This window comes from Oryctolagus cuniculus, chromosome 19 (genome assembly GCF_051225735.1).
Source record: "Oryctolagus cuniculus isolate XC-2025 breed Fujian yellow rabbit chromosome 19, ASM5122573v1, whole genome shotgun sequence".
NCBI classification, from domain to species: domain Eukaryota; kingdom Metazoa; phylum Chordata; class Mammalia; order Lagomorpha; family Leporidae; genus Oryctolagus; species Oryctolagus cuniculus.
In genome coordinates this window covers 33,941,102-33,957,091 of record NC_142885.1, presented here as the reverse complement: position 1 = coordinate 33,957,091, position 15,990 = coordinate 33,941,102, and the positions used below count along the sequence as shown (strand labels likewise).

Below are 15,990 nucleotides of genomic sequence, written 5' to 3'. Positions count from 1 at the left end.
CCACCGCTTTCTGTTCCAACTCTTTGCATATTGGGCCACCGCCTCATTAATTCGTAGCCTCTACAAACAGCACCCAGCTCCCAGCCAGAGTCAGGGTCGCTGGGTTGGACTGTGGCAGGCAGCCCTCCTCCGAGGCTGAGATCCCCTTTGGCCCTGGGGAGAGGTGTCTGCCACAGAGGGCGGGGGTGGAGGGAGGACTGGGCTCACTCCCCCGCTGAAGTCACAGAGCCTGGCCTGCCGCGGTGTTCAGACCCAAGGACACAGGTACCCTGGGGCCCTCTTCCTGGCCACTGCAGTCACTGCATCGCTGTTCACAGCTCCCCAGGGGGTCGGCCAGCACCGGAAGCACAGCGGAAGCTCAGGTTGTCCGAGGCTGAATCGGGAGTGTTGCCCATCCTGGATCCATCCGAGAAGGGGAGAGAGAGTGGACATGTGCTGAGAACGAGGCCTCAGGCCTTACCCAGCTTCCCCGCCCAACCACCAGAGCCTGCTATTTGTGTGTGTGTGTGTGTGTGTGTGTGTGTGTGTGTGTGTGTGTTGGTCTGGGAAGAAAGCCTGGTGAGGACAGGTCCTGGGCTTGTGCCATGCCTAGGGGACAGGAGTCAAGAAGGGGCTTCGGGACACAGTGAGGGAAGTGAGATCGTCCTGAGAGATTGCACTGGAGGGCAGGAAAGATGGTGACTAATAATTTCTATAACTCAGCTGGAAAAAAAAAAAAAACCCTTTGGCAAGAAACAGGAACATCGTGGTACTAGTCAGAACCTTACATTTTTCCAGAAGCTTTCTCAGATCGTCCCTCATTTATCCTTTCCCATCTGCTGTGGGAGGCAGAACCTGTTTACCACTTTACAGATCCAGAATCAGAGAGACTGGCTCGTCTTGCCCAAGGCCAGCCACTGCTTCAGGGCAGAACAGGATGAGCAACTAACCCAGCTCCCTGGTGCCCAGGCAGGTTGGTACTTTCTTACTACTTGGTTCCCAGAGGGGAGGAAAGGAAAATCCAGCGGTTTCCATGAGTCAGAGACACCTGTGCAATCCTGAGGTCCTCAAGCCCCAGGAACAGTGGACCCCCTAGGTCTTTTTGGGTGGAAGACAGAGATCAACCACAGAAATCTGCAGATGGATGAGGTAGGAAGAGTCCCAGAGGGTCACTCAGAACTGGACCATGGAGCTGCTACCGCTAGCCATCTGTGGGGAATGAGCAGGCCCCAAGATGTCACTGAGCCTTTTGGTCCTTGATTATAAAACCAAATGATTGTGAAGGATGATATATTGGGTGCCCACCACTTTGAATAATTCCATGACCACCGGGCAATGACTTACTGATGCGGCCACTGCACTTCCCTCCTGGTAGTGAGGATAAGAGGAGAAACTCACATAATGAAGAGCCTGAGCATACAGTCTCCCGTAGTGCCAAGAGCTGGCAGGATAAGGTCCCAGCCATCCCGAACCCTTTAGCTTTTCATGATGAGCACTGCTCGATGTCTTTTCTGTACCCACAACTCTCAGTAGAGGCAGGGGTATGAAAGCAGCACCAGCCCCCACTCTGGTGCTGCCTGTGTGCCCCAGGAGCCCAGGATCTAGATGCTCAGCCCCCAGATCCTTGGACCAAGCCCCTCACCTGGTGGTAACCCGGGCCCGGTGATTGGCGGAACCATCGGCCGTGTCGATCCACGATGCCCCCCGGAGCACGCGCATGTCCTGGTCAGCGGCCGGGTATGTAGATGCTGTCCACTCCCACACGTTGCCCATGAGGTCATACAGCCCTGCAGCATGGCCAGCGGGTCAGTCCCAGGCCTGGAGGCACCAGACCTACCTCTCCTGTCCGTCACAGACTCTGGAAGAGCAAATGCTGGCGCCGGGCAGAACAATCTTACTAACATCTGTGAGCACGGGAGACCTTACCATAGTTATTCTGCGGGGGGAAAGCATTCACGGGGGAGACTCCGTGGAAGCCGTCCTCAGCTGTGTCGCCCTTGGGGAACTGTCCCTGTGGGAGAAGTTAAGGCTGAAGGATTCGCCTGTGTGTCCCATGGCCCGGCTCACCGTTCTGTATAAGCTGGTGCAGGGGAAGACGTGGGGGCAGTGAGCCAGGCTTCTATCCTGAGCTCCTACACCAGCTCCCTCCGTGCCCCATCATGACCTCCAGCCTGGCCCAGGAAGAGCACGTGCCTGGGTGGTCTGTGGCAGGCCCAGCCCACTCCTGCTTTTTCTGCTCTATGCTATTTCCTCCCCTTGGTCTCCAACTCTGCATGCCAGGGTCCCTCTGGGAAGAGAGGCCACTCTTCCTTTCTTGCATGTCCTGAACCCTCTGCCTGAGCATGGGTCACTGCTGCCTTTTCGGGAACCACTGACGTCTGTCCTGTGCCCTCTATTGCCACCAGCCTCATCTCCCTTTGATCTACCCTGACTCCACCTTCCCTGTCTCCTGCTCTCTCCCACTGGAATTCCTGGAAAACCAACCTGTATTTGTTGACACAGTTTGTTCACCTTGTTCGTTTAAAATCAGGGCTCAGCTGCCACTACCCTAAGGCAGTTGCTCTCACAAAAAGATGAATGGGGCCGGCGCCGCGGCTCACTAGGCTAATCCTCCGCCTAGCGGCGCCGGCACACCGGGTTCTAGTCCCGGTCGGGACACCGGATTCTGTCCCGGTTGCCCCTCTTCCAGGCCAGCCCTCTGCTGTGGCCAGGGAGTGCAGTGGAGGATGGCCCAGGTGCTTGGGCCCTGCACCCGCATGGGAGACCAGGAAAAGCACCTGGCTCCTGGCTCCTGCCATCGGATCAGCGCGCTGTGCCGGCCGCAGCGCGCCGGCCGCGGCGGCCATTGGAGGGTGAACCAACGGCAAAAGGCAAAAGGAAGACCTTTCTCTCTGTCTCTCTCTCTCACTGTCCACTCTGCCTGTCAAAAAAAAAAAAAAAAAAAAAAGATGAATGGAATGGGGATTATAATTTATTCAATACTACTATGTGCTAGGGTCGCTGTATTTGCCTCTTTTAAGTTAATCTTCATAATAGTATGGGACAGGTATTGTCTCCACTTAAAAAACTGGCAACTGAGGCCTACGTTGTGCACAGTGGGCTAAGTCAGTTTCCATCCCATTCCACATCAGAGTGCTCATTCAAGTCCTGGCTACTCCTCTTCTGATCCAACTCCCTGCTAATGGGGGGAGGGGGAGCAGCGGAGGACGGTCTGAGTGCTCAGGCCCCTGTCACCCATGTCGGAGGACACAGATGGAGTTCCAGGCTCTTTAGGTTCAGCCTGACCCAAACCTGGCTGTTGTGGTTATTTGGGAAGTGAACTAGCAGATGGAAGATCTCTTTCTCTCTCGCTCTCTGCCTTTCAAATAAATAAGCTTAAAAAAATTAAAAAGTTGGCAACTAAGGCTCAAGCAGGCAGTAACACTGCTCAGATCAGTTAGTCAGATCTTTCCGCAAAGCTCTGGCTCTAAGCCAAGGTCATCTGAAAGGTCAGCCTGATCCTCAGGCCCCTTTTGCTGCTCCCCCTCAAACACTGGTGCTGAGCTGCCCGCTGTGGATGGTCACTCTGGGGATATCATTCTTGCCAAGGTACATGCTGATGACTCCCAAACCATTTGCTGTGACCCAGGCTGCTGTCCTCAGCTTTAGGCTGTTTTCTACTCTGGCTGGGCAAATGCCAAATGCACTGTGACCCTAAATGACCCAAGCCCTACCCCTGACCCTGACAAGCGTCTTTGCTCTGCTGGACAGTGGCAGCGCCACCACCATGCTGCCTGAGCTTGGATTCATGCTGGACTCCACCTCTCTACCAAACCCTGGCCATCTTCTCAGGCTTCCTCTCTTGCTTGCATTCCCATTTAATTCGGGGGTGGAGAACTTCCTGGGGCCATGGCCACAACCTCCAACTCAAAGACTCCCCGTCCCCAGTACAGCTCAACTTCCATCTGGTCCTGTGCAAATTAGCATCCCCCACCCCAGTCACTCAGCCAGTGCCGGGTATCTCTTACCTGCCACAGATTGGTGCGATTCGGCTGGAATCGGTTCCCCCAGGGGTAAACCTGACCTGCCAGGAGGGCAAGGGGCGGGGGAAGAGGGAGAGGTGAAGGGGTGGGCGGAGCGAGGGAATCAAAAGTTAGGAGGTAGGGAGAAAAGCAGAGGGAGGTTACTTTTATCTCCCCTGCCCATCGCCTGCACTCACTGTACGGCACTAGGGCCCCTGGCCGCCTGACCTGCCCCAGGACAGTGCAATTCTAAGCGTGGTTCTCAGAGCAGTGGCACTTTGTGAACTATTTGCTACCAGCTAATGTCAGGAAAAGCTCAGAAACTGAGCGTTAAGCATTAAGAAACTTGTCAGGGCCAGGTGCTGAGGTGTAGGAAGTTAAGCTGCCACTTGGGATACCCACGTCCCATATCAGAGTGCCTGCTGGAGTTCTGGCAGATCCACTTCTGATTCAGCTTCCTGCTAATGCATCCTGGAAAGCAGTGGATGATGGCCCAGGTGCTTGGGTGCCACCCATGTGGGAAACCCAGATGGAATTCCTGGATCCTGGCTTCAACTGGCCCAGTTCTTGCTATTGCAGGCATTTGGGGAGTGAATGCAAGATAGCTCTTTCTCTCTCTCTCCCCTTCTTCTCCTTCTCCTCCATCATTTTGCCTTTCAGGTAGATTAAAATAAATCAACTTTGGGGCTGGCTTTGTGGTGTAGCAGGTAAAGCCACCACCTGCAGTGCAGGCATCCCATATGGGCGCCGGCTTGAGTCCTGGCTGCTCCACTTCCTATCCAGCTCTCTGCTATGGCCTGGGAAAGCAGTAGAAGATGGCCTAAGTTCTTGGGCCCCTGCATCTGTGTGGGAGATCCAGAAAAAGCTCCTGGCTCCTGGCTTCAGATCAGCACAGCTCCAGCCATTGCAGCCTTCTGGGAAGTCCACCAGTGGATAGAAGAGAGTTCCTCTCTGTAACTCTGCCTTTCAAATAAATAATCTTTTTTTTTAATCACTTTTTCTAAGAAAGAAAGTTGTTCATTGGACCTACACTGTGTAATCAAACAGGCAGGAAACAACCTCACTAGTCATATTAAAAACTTTGACCATTGATATACCAGGTGTTCATTCAAGGAGAGCATACAGGGGTTTAATGTGGGCAATTGCTTTCCACTCACATGACGTTTTATGTATTCAAGACTACAAAATGACAAACTTTGAGTGAAAAGTGATTCATTTTATCAATCCCAGCTCCCCCATGGAAAAGGTATGTAATTCTAGTAATTCTTTCTCCCTGTGTAATGTTGTGCTACTTATACTGATTGAAATGTAACTCAGAGGGGCTGGCATTGGGGTACAGCAGGTTAAGCTGTCGCCTACAATGGCAGCATTGCATATGAGTCCCAGTTTGAGTCCTAGATGCTCCACTTCCAGTCCAGCTCACTGTCATACACATGGGAAAGCAGTGGAAGATGGCCCGAGTACTTGGGCCCTTGCCTCCCTGGTGGGAGACTAGATGGAATTCTAGGCTCCTGCCTTGGCCTGGCCCAGCCCTAACTGTTGTGGCCATCTGGAGAATGAACCAGCAGATACAAGATATTTCTCTCTCTCTCTCTCTCTTTCTCTAACTCTGCCCTTCAAATAAGTAAATAAGTCTTAAAAAAGAAATGTAACTAATACTTATAGAATCTCCAACAACAGAAAATGTTTATGTCTGTTTGCATTCTGGTTTCCCAGTTATTAACATTTATGGTATTTTACAGATGTACTGTTCTGAGATAGATCAGAAATAAAAACATAACCACTGGCCCTTCACCACAGCGAGTTTAAATAGCACTGCTTTGGGAACATGGACCCCCTCCCGCTTTAAAGTCCCCCATGCAGGGCAGGATGGGGAGAAGAAACAGCAATCGCCTTGGCAACTGTATACCCTTCAAGCCCCCTCGGGCAGCAAACTCCCACTCTTCCTCAGTGGGCAGCCGTTTCCCTCGCCAAGCACAGTAGGCACGAGCGTCATTCCAGCTCACGTGTAGCACTGGGAGCTCCAGTCTCTCGCTGATGCCAGAGCCGGGACCTGCAGGCTGACAGCCAGGATGAAGTGAGACGGGCTTCTGGGCGCTCCCGGAAGTGTGAGGACGGCTAGCCTAGGGTGCCAGAGCTCAGCTTCTACCACTAGATGGAGCAAGGAAGTTGCACGAGATGGCTCGGTGAGTGGGGGCCCGCCAGAGCCAGGAAAAAAAGACCACACAGGAGACTACAGGGAGAGACGACGGGACAGGGCCAAGGGAAAAGAAACTGCTTAGCGATTCCCCAGAAGTTCTCATGATCCCATTAAACTCAGCATTCCTGGGTGCACAGGGATCTAAGGAAGCAGGGGTCCCAGAGCCTATCAGGAGAGGAGCCAACCCTTACCTGCCTCCAATATGCCTTTTCCACAGGAAGCCACCAGAGGAGAGACTGCAAGAGAAAAGGAGCGAGTCTGGGAGATTCTGTGATCCAGGAGGCAGAATAGAGAGGCAGGCGGGCCAGGGGAAGCTTGGATGCAATCTCTCCCCTGACTAGAGCGAGGCTTGTGAAGTTCAGAGGCACCCTGAGCACTTCATTTTGCTGGTCTTTATCTGACTACAGCAGAATTGGCTCAGGGCTCACCTCCTGGGACAGCGTGTCTGTCTCTTCCAGGGTGGATTTCTCCTGCTGCCTCTCTGCTCCAGCTCTCGGGTCAGGTTCTGTCCTGTGGCCCAGCTGACCCCTTATCTCACAGGATTCTCTGTCCAGGGCTCCCTCCCTCCCCCTCAGCTGAGTGGACCAGGCTCTCTCACCTGCATCTGCTTTGTCACTTTGTTTCTGAGCTCCTTGGAGACAAAGTCCTCAAAGACAAAGCTCCACCCAAATGCCTCGGCCTCTGTCCGGTACTTCTTCTCCCTGATAAACTCCCTGAAATGAGACAGTTCACCTGGTTCAGCTGCAAGGAATCCATGCCTCATCCTCTCACCCTTCCCTGCTGCAGGAACCTTCATACACCCTTGTCCCGTAAGGCACATACCTCGGAGCTGTTACGACCTGCAAGGAATTCACCTCCACCCTCAGCAGGGGCAGCTTTTCTTTCAAATAAGAACAGAGGTCTCATATAGGGAAAGCCCCCTTTTGGATGTATATCTAGCTCTGTGAGTTCTGACAAAGTGCATGGATAATTCCTATATGGATAATCACTACAGAGATCATCGCCCCAAAAAACTTCCCTGTGCCCCTGCAACCTTTTTTTTTTTTTTGTCCTTATAGTCTTGCCCTTCCCAGAAAGTCACCTAAAGGGACTCATACACAGTACACAGTCCGTTGGGTTGGGCTTCTTTCGCTCAGTAAAATGCATCGGAGCCTCATTCACGCTGTCAGTTATCAGCGGTCTCTGCTTTCTCGTTGAGTATTTCACTGTATGGATACACTATGCTTATGCACTCACCAGCTGAACATCAAGTGAGTTATCTCCAGTTTTTGGAGATTATAAAAAAAGGGAAAAAATCAGGCGTGTAAGGGTGAGGAATGAGACTGTTTTCTGCAAGGTCTTCATCACAGACCTAATCTCTCCCTGTGATCATGGGAAGGCAGGCAGCACTGTTAATCTCCATCTAACGGATGGAAGACAGTGAGCCAAACACAATGACACGCTGAGATGGTAGAAAGGATTTTAATACGGTTGGGTTTGGTTTAGTCAGTTTCAGCAGGCAGACTGCTGGGGTAGGAACGATGATTTTTTCCTGGGCTATGTGTTTCAGGCCTCTGATATGAGAAGTCACTGTTCACTGACCAAAGGGGCTTTGAAAATGGAGGAGGTGACCAGGAGATTCTGTAGCAGTAACTACCAGCCCCAGAGCGTCCGAGCATTAAAAACCATTTGCCAGAGGCAGAGACAGATCATGGGGTTCTAAGCAAAATTTAGGGACCTGTTGGAGGTGATGTCATATTGTTTAATACAGTAGGTCACACTTTGGGATATAAAAGGCATACTGTGCTTCTACCTAGCTGTTTTTGGTTGTCATGATACAGTGCAAGCTTGATCAGAAGTGATTTCTCATCCAATTTTAGTAACTTTCCTGTTAAAATTACTTTAAAAAAGCATGCATGTATAAACAATGCAGACTTTACTATAGAAAAATTAGTACATATAAATAAATTAAAAAATTAGAATCCTGGGCTGACATGGCACAGTGGGTCTAGCCACCACTTGCGATGCCAGCATCCTATATGAGCTCGTTTGAATCCCAGCATCTTTACTTCCTATCCTACTCCTGCTAATGCACCTTGGAAGGCAGCAGAGGACAGCCCAAGTGCTTGGGCCCCTGCCACCCACATGGGAGACCTAATAGGAGCTCTTGGCTCCTGGCTTTGGCCTGACTTAGCTGTGGCCATTGTGACCATCTTGGGAAGTGAACCAGAGACTCACTCTCTCTCTCCTTGTAACTCTTTATTTCAGATAAATAAATCTTTTTTTAAAAAAATTAAAATCAGGGGCTGGCAGTGCAGTGCAGTGGAGATGCTGACATCCTATATCTGAGTGATGGCTTGAGTACCGTCTACTCTTCTTCCCATCCAGCACCCTGCTAATGTATATGGGAAGGCAGCTGAAGATAGCCCAACGAGTTCGGCCTCTGCAACCCACGTGGGAGACCTGGATGGAATTCTGGGCTTTTGGGTTTGGCTTGGATGAGTCCTAGCCATTTGGGGAATGAACTTGCAGATGGAAGATCTGTCTCTCACTCTGTTACTCTTTCAAATAAAATAAATCTTAAAAATAATTTGGGGCCCAGCATTGTAGTACAACTGATTAAGCCACTGCCTGCAATGGGTACCAGTTCAAGTCCCAGCTGCTCCACTTCTGATCCATCTCCCTGCTAATAGGCCCAGGAAAGCAACAGAAGATCACCTAAGTACTTGGACCCCTGCCACCCATGGGAGACCAGATGAAGCTCCTGGCTCCTAGCTTTGACCTGACCCAGGCCCCTGGTCATTGCAGCCATTTGGGGAATGAACCAGAGGATGGAAGATTTTTCTCTTGGTCTCTCCCTCTCTCTGTAACTCTTTCAAATAAATAAATAAATCTTTAAAAGAAAAAAAAAATATGGCTCTTAAGGGACTGACATTGTGGCGCAGGAGGTTAAGCTGCCAACTATCACAAACATACCATATGAGCACCAGTTTGGGTCCTGGCTCCACTTCCAATCCAATTCCCTGCTAACGTGCCTGGGAAAGCAGTGGAAGATGGCCCAAGTGACTGGGTCCCTGCCACTCACATGGAACACCTGCACGGAGTTCCAGGTTCCTGGGATTTGGCCTGGACCAGCCCTGGCTGTTGTGGGCATCTGGGGAGTGAACCAGCGGATGGAACAGCTGTCTCTCCTTCCCTCTGTCACTCTGCCTTTCAAATACATACACACATAAATCTTTAAAACAACAACAAAAAAACCAAAACCAAAACTAAAAACCAATGGAGTCATAAAGACTCAGGGGGCCTGCGCTGTGGCGTAGCTGGTAAAGCCACCATCTGCAGTGCTGGCATCCCATAAAGGCACTAGTTCGAGTCCCAGATGCTCCACTTCTGATCCAGCTCTCTGCTGTGGCCTGGGAAAGCAGAAGATGGCCCAGACGCTTGGGCCCCTGTACCTGCATAGGAGACCACAATAAGTTCCTGGCTCCTGGTTTCAGATTGGCACAGCTCCACTGTTGTGGCCATTTGGGGAGTAAATCAATCTCAATCTCTCTCTCTCTCTCTGCCTCTCTGTAACTCTGCCTTTCAAATAAATAAATAAATAAATAAATCTTCAAACAAAGCCTTTAAGTTGTTTCCCACATCTGCTTTTCCCTTCCCCCCTCCCTCTTCCCTCATTCTCTCCCAACAAGTGTACTTCAAAAAGCTTATGGAAAATGGAATTAAAAGGTAAGTTCACTTTGATGCAAAAATAATTTGAAATCCATGCATGCAAGGGGCTTTTAAAGGGTTAATGGAAAATGCATACTATGAAAAAACTACATGTGGATTTTAAATTTGGGGACCAAAATAAACTTCTCTTTTAATTCCATTTTCCATGAACTTCTTAAAGATTTACTTACTTATTTGAAAGTCAGAATTACAGAGAAAAAGGGAGAAAAAGAGAGACAGAGAGAGATCTTCCATCTGCTGGTTCACTTTCCAAATGGCTGCAATGGCCAGGGTTAGGCCAGGCAGAATGCAGGAGACAGGAGTTTCTTCTGGGCCTCCCACGTGGGTGCAGGAACCCAAGCGCTTGAGCCATCCTCCACTCTTTCCCAGGTGTATTAGTAGGGACCTGGATTGGAAGTGGAGCAGTTGGGATTCAAACCAGTGCCCATATGGGTTCCTGGCAATACAGTGGGCAGTTTAACTTGCTATGCCACAACGCTGGCCTCTCTATGAACTTTTTGAAATACCCTTAAGTATCTAAGACACAAATTCTCCACTCCACCCCTTGCACCTTTGAAGGTAAGCATCAGATTTCTTCTGATAATCTTCACTTTAGCTAACCCAAACATAGGTCCTTGGGGAAACTAAACTGGCTCAACACAGCTTCTCAGACTGAGCTGGAATCACAAAGGTGGACTCCTAAGCAATGCCGTTTCCCTTAGCAAATATGACTTAAATGCAACTTAAAGGGCCGGCGCTCTGGCATAGCGGGTAAAGCCCTTGCCTCCAGTACCAGCATCCCATAAGGGGGATGATTTGAGTCCCGGCCCTTCCACTTCCAGTCCAGTTCTCTGCTATGGCTTGGGAAAGCAGTAGAGGATGGCCCAAGTCCTTGGGCCCTGCACCCATGTGAGAGACCCAGAAGAAGCTCCTGACTCCTGGTTTCTGATCGGGCCAGTTCCAGCCACTTGGGGAGCCAATTGGGGAGTGAACCACTGGGTAGAAGGCCTCTCTCTCTCTCTCTCTCTCTCTCTCTCTGCCTCTCCTCTATGTGTAACTCTGACTTTCAAATAAATAAATCTTTAAAAACAAAAAATGAATGCAACTTAAGTGATTTTCAATGAGTACGACCCCAGTCATTTCCTACCTGGGTTTCTTTTGCTAAAAAGATTTTTTTTTTTTTTTAAAGAGAAAGTTATGTATTTGCATGGCAGAGTAACAGAAAGAAAGAGAGATTTCATCCACTGGTTCACTCCCCAAATGCCCACAACAGCTAGAGCTAGGGCAACCCAAAGCCAGGAGCCAGGTACTGCATCTGGGTCACCCACGCTCAAGTGCTTGAGCATTATCTGCTGCCTCCCAAGACATATGAACAGAAAGCTGGATCAGCCAGCACTGCGGCTCACTTGGCTAATCTGCCTGCGGCGCTGGCACCCCGGGTTCTAGTCCCAGTTGGGGTGCCGGATTCTGTCCTGGTTGCTCTTCTTCCAGTCCAGCTCTCTGCTGTGGCCTGGGAAGGCAGTGGAGGATGGCCCAGGTGCTTGGGCCGTGCACCCACACGGGAGATCAGGAGGAAGCACCTGGCTCCTGGCTTCAGATCAGCGCAGCACTGGCCGTGGCGGCCATTTGGGGGGGTGAACCAATGGAAAAAGGAAGACCTTTCTCTCTGTCTCTCTCTCTCACTAACTCTGCCTGTAAAAAAAAAAAAAAAAAAAAAGGCAAGCAAGCCAGCCAGCCAGCCAGCCAGATCAGAAGCAGGGTATCCGGGGCCGGCGCCGCGGCTCAATAGGCTAATCCTCCACCTAGCGGCGCCGGCACACCGGGTTCTAGTCCCGGTCGGGGTGCCAGATTCTGTCCCGGTTGCCCCTCTTCCAGGCCAGCCCTCTGCTGTGGCCAGGGAGTGCAGTGGAGGATGGCCCAGGTGCTTGGGCCCTGCACCCCATGGGAGACCAGGAAAAGCACCTGGCTCCTGGCTCCTGCCATCGGATCAGCGCGGTGCGCCGGCCGCAGCGCGCCGGCCGCGGCGGCCATTGGAGGGTGAACCAACGGCAAAGGAAGACCTTTCTCTCTGTCTCTCTCTCTCACTGTCCACTCTGCCTGTCAAAAAATAAATAAATAAAAAAAAAAAAAGCAGGGTATCCGGGACTTGAGCCATCACTCTGACATGGGATGCTGGCATCTCAAGCAGCAGTGTAACCCACTGTGCTGTACGCCCAACTCCCTAGAGGTTTCTTATCAGTGTTTTACTTCTGCACATCTTTCTCAGTGCTCTGCCCAGTGTCAGGGAAAACTGCACTGGCTCAACAATCAAGAGTTTTGAGTTCAGCTCCAGTTCTACCACTGAGAAGATCAGTCAGAATTCTTTGGATTTCAGATTCTTCATCAGAAAAATGCAGATAACACTGCAAAGAAGGTATGTGATGGTAAACCAGATAGCTTCCTTCTGGTTATTAGGAATGAGAATTCGAAAGAGCTTCTACCCCTCCTGGGAAAAGTCCTGATGTACCTGAAATCTTTGTTGGTGACAGGAAATATGTCGATGGCAAAGGGTTTTACTGTCACCTCCCGGACAGGCCCTTCGCCATCTCTGCCATCTGGAGCATTTGTTCCCATCAGGAATCTTCCACCCGGCAGCTGGACCATGCTAGTTGCCTGTGCATCCCCTGCAAAGGAGACTGATGAATAATATATGCACATATATAACTAAGCATTAATATTCTGATAATATGTAATGTTCATAATGGTACAAAAAATAAAATATGGAGGCTCAAAAATTTGGCTTTAAATTCTTGTTCTGCTACTGAATTTGCTGAGAACTCAGGCAAATAACCTAATCTGGTATTTGTTCATCCATCCAATGGGATAACATCTACCTTACAGATGGCAGCTGTATGAATTAAAATAACATGTACAGGGGCCAGCGCTGTGGCATAGCAGGTAAAGCCGCCGCCTGCAGTGCCGGCATCCCATATGGGCTTTGGTTCGAGTCCCAGCTGCTCCACTTCTGATCCAGTTCCCTGCTAATGGCCTAAGAAAGCAGTGGAGGATGGCCCAAGTCCTTGGGTCCCTGTACCCACATGGGAAACCTGGAGGAAGCTCCTGGCTCCTGATCGGTGCAACTCTGGTCATTGCGGCCATCTGGGGAGTGAACCAATGGATGGAAGACCTCTCTCTCTGTCTCTCTCTCTCTCTGCCTGTGCCTCTCTGTAACTCTGCCCTCAAATAAACCAATCTTTAAATAAATAACATGTGCGCAATACTAAACACATGGGAGATTTTCCTGTACCTCTTTATGCCTTTACACAACCCTTTTTCCAAACTAGGTAAATCCAGAAACTATACCCTGAGGTACATCTGGTGTTTTCTGCTGCCCACACTTCTGCTTATGCTGCTTCTCTGCCTCTTCCTGTCCACTTGTTGAATACTTATCAATGCTTTTTTTTTTTTTTTGAAAAGCAAAGCAAGAAAGACAGAGATAAAGATCTCTTCCATCTGCTGGTTCACTCTTGGAATGCCAGGAACTCCATCTGGGTCTTCCATGTAGGTAGCAAGGATCCAAGTACTTGAGCCATCATCTGCTGTCTTCCAGGATGTGTGTTAGCAAGATGCTGGATTGGAGAAGACGCAGGATTTGATCCCAAGCACTCTAATATGGGATGTCAGCTGTTTAACCTGCTGCACCACAACACCTGCCCCATTTATCAATTCTTAATGATTTTTTCTTATCAATACACTGTGTGCTCCAGAAAAACCAAACTACATCACATGTTGCCAGTGTATTCCTGACTCAAGTGCACCTTGCTTATCATCAAATAATTGAATGAGCTCCTTTATAATTTTGCCATTTGAATTCCTCAGAAAATCATATAATAAGAAGCATCTTTATTCAACCTCATTTCACAGAAGGTAACCAAGATCCCCCAAAGAGCTAACTTTTTTTTTTTTTTTTTTTTTTTTGACAGGCAGAGAGGACAGTGAGAAAGAGAGAGACAGGGACAAAGGTCTTCCTTTGCCGTTGGTTCACCCTCCAATGGCCGCCGCGGCTGGCGCACCATGCTGATCCGGAGGCAGGAGCCAGGTGCTTCTCCTGGTCTCCCATGGGGTGCAGGGCCCAAGCACTTGGGCCATCCTCCACTGCACTCTCAGGCCATAACAGAGAGCTGGCCTGGAAGAGGGGCAACCGGGACAGAATCCAGCGCCCTGACCTGGACTAGAACCCGGTGTGCCGGCGCCACAAGGCGGAGGATTAGCCTGTTGAGCCGTGGCACCGGCCCAAGAGCTAACTTAAATAGCTAGTTCAGGGTGGTGCTGGGGAGTAGTAGATTACGAGACAGAGGTCAGCATCCCATATGATGGCTTGGGATAGCAGTGGAAGATGACCCAAGTGCTTGGGCCCCTGCAACCACATGGAAGACCTAGCAGCTCCTGCATCCTGGCTTCCAACTGGCCCAGCTCCTGCCATTGTGGCCATTTGGGGAGTGAACCAGCAGATAGAAGACCTCTCTCTCTCCCTTTCTCTCTCTGTAACTCTGCCTCTCAAATAAATCAACCCTTAAAAAAATAGTTCGTTAGCAGGAGACAAGACAACATCCAGATCTCTTTACTTCCAGTTCAGTCCTGTTTCAAATAAGCCCACGTCTCTAGCTTTCATGGTGTCTCCAGGGAAGGCTGTCCAAGCACTCCAAGTTCCCCAAACACAGAGCCCACCTCTTTAGATGTCCCTCAAGAATCTATCTCTTAGCTCCTTTTTTCATCCTGACACACTGACTTCATCTACTCCCACTTTCTTCAACAGACTTCAAGAACAAGCAGAAGAAAAAGGGGCCGGTGTTGTGGCCTAGCAGGTAAAGCTGCCGCCTGCAAGGCCAGCATGCCACAGGGGTACCAGTAGTTCCAGTCCTGGTTGTTCCAATTCTGGTCCAGCTCCCTGTTGATGGCCTGGGAAAAGTAGTGGAAGAGGACCCAAGTGCCTGCACCCCTGCGGCCCACATGGGAGAACAGGAGGCAGCTCCTGACTTCTGCCTGGCCCAGTCCCCACCTTTGTGGCCATCTGGGGAGTGAACCAGCTCGATGGAGGATCTCTGTCTCCCCTCACCCGCTGTAAGTCTCTCAAATAAATGAAAAAAAAAAAAAAAAAAAAATTAAATCCTGAAAAAAAACCCACAATTACTCATTAAAAAATAAACATCTAAGTGCGATGTATGAACTTTACTTTCACCCTGATGCAACAAGCAAGTTATAACTTGAAAACAATTTTGAGAAAGATGAATTTGAACAGAGTGCACAAGATATTAAAGAACACTATTTTTCGGTTGGGGACTAGCAGGATAAATTTTTTTTTTTTTTTCGCGACTTCTGGTCTTTGGCTATTCAAGCAGAATCTGTATGAACAAAACTGTGTCATGCCTGGGACTCAAAGTAGTTCCAGGAGAGGGAGGGCAGGAAACTGAGAAAGTTTGGCCACCAACTGCCAACTGACTTAGGTGCAGGACGCATACGTGGGGGCTCCCTATGTTCTCTCAACTTCATGTTCAGAGGATTCCAATATCGGACGGCAAAGTAAAAACCAGTGAGCAGAAGCTGTGAAGCTTCCTCACGCTGGCGGCCTCCTCCCGCCGCCGCCACTACCTCCAGGAAAATACAAGAGCTACGGTCCCGCTCCCCGCGAGCGCCCCAGCCCTTTCCCGAGCCCCCGGGGCAAGTGCTGCCCGCGCCAGGCGGGCAGGCAGCACACTGACCTAGCTCGAGCCAAGAGCCCGACAGGAGCACCACGGGCAGCAGCGGCGGCCAAAGACCCATGCCGAGCGCGGGGCAGGAGACGCAGCGTGGAGCTGCTGCGCATGCGCGCGCGCCACCGCCGCCGCGCGCGCGTGCGCAAAGCCCAACCCATGCTCATGCTCCCGCCCCCGCCCCGCGCAGCAATCGTCAGCCGGGGACGCGCATTACAGGGTGAGGTAGGTGTTGCTTCACCAGCCTCCTCAAGGTTTGGTTGAGAGGCCCTTGCCATCCTCGCAGGCATTAAATCTTACATTCAGACTGTAGGCCGTATCACAGCCAACACCGCAGAAGGGTTTCAACAACATTTATTGCACTCAGCGTAGTAACACAACTTCACCTTCC

The 15,990-nt window shown here is 50.5% G+C and overlaps 1 protein-coding gene across 4 annotated transcripts; it reads right to left on the bottom strand.

Annotated features, from left to right (window-relative positions):
• Positions 1-7: 7 nt before the first annotated feature.
• Positions 8-15,755, bottom strand: SUMF2 (sulfatase modifying factor 2). 4 transcript variants are annotated; one of them, XR_016226126.1, is made up of 9 exons: positions 15,609-15,755; positions 12,377-12,533; positions 6,779-6,893; positions 6,372-6,416; positions 5,987-6,040; positions 3,987-4,042; positions 1,906-1,990; positions 1,622-1,766; positions 8-396 (listed from the first exon to the last, which is right to left on the bottom strand). XR_016226126.1 is itself a non-coding variant. In XM_051836343.3 (9 exons), the coding sequence occupies exons 1-9, from the start codon at positions 15,667-15,669 to the stop codon at positions 312-314; spliced, it is 900 nt and encodes a 299-aa protein (XP_051692303.1). In that variant the 5' UTR covers positions 15,670-15,754; the 3' UTR covers positions 8-311. The 4 variants fall into 4 exon arrangements, 3 of the variants coding, with proteins under 3 accessions (XP_051692303.1, XP_008247881.2, XP_008247880.3); XM_051836343.3 differs by having other exon boundaries at positions 5,890-6,040; positions 15,609-15,754; XM_008249659.5 differs by having other exon boundaries at positions 5,890-6,040; positions 12,377-12,545; positions 15,609-15,720.
• Between the last annotated feature and the right edge of the window lie 235 nt (positions 15,756-15,990).

Coding starts and splice junctions, on each gene's coding strand:
- SUMF2 (XM_008249659.5), bottom strand. CDS start 15,669: ATGGGTCTTTGGCCGCCGCTGCTGCCCGTGGTGCTCCTGTCGGGCTCT. Junction 1,767..1,905: donor CCCCCCGCAGAATAACTATG/GTAAGGTCTCCC, acceptor GCCATGCTGCAG/GGCTGTATGACCTCATGGGC. Junction 397..1,621: donor CGGGCCCGGGTTACCACCAG/GTGAGGGGCTTG, acceptor GGATGGATCCAG/GATGGGCAACACTCCCGATT.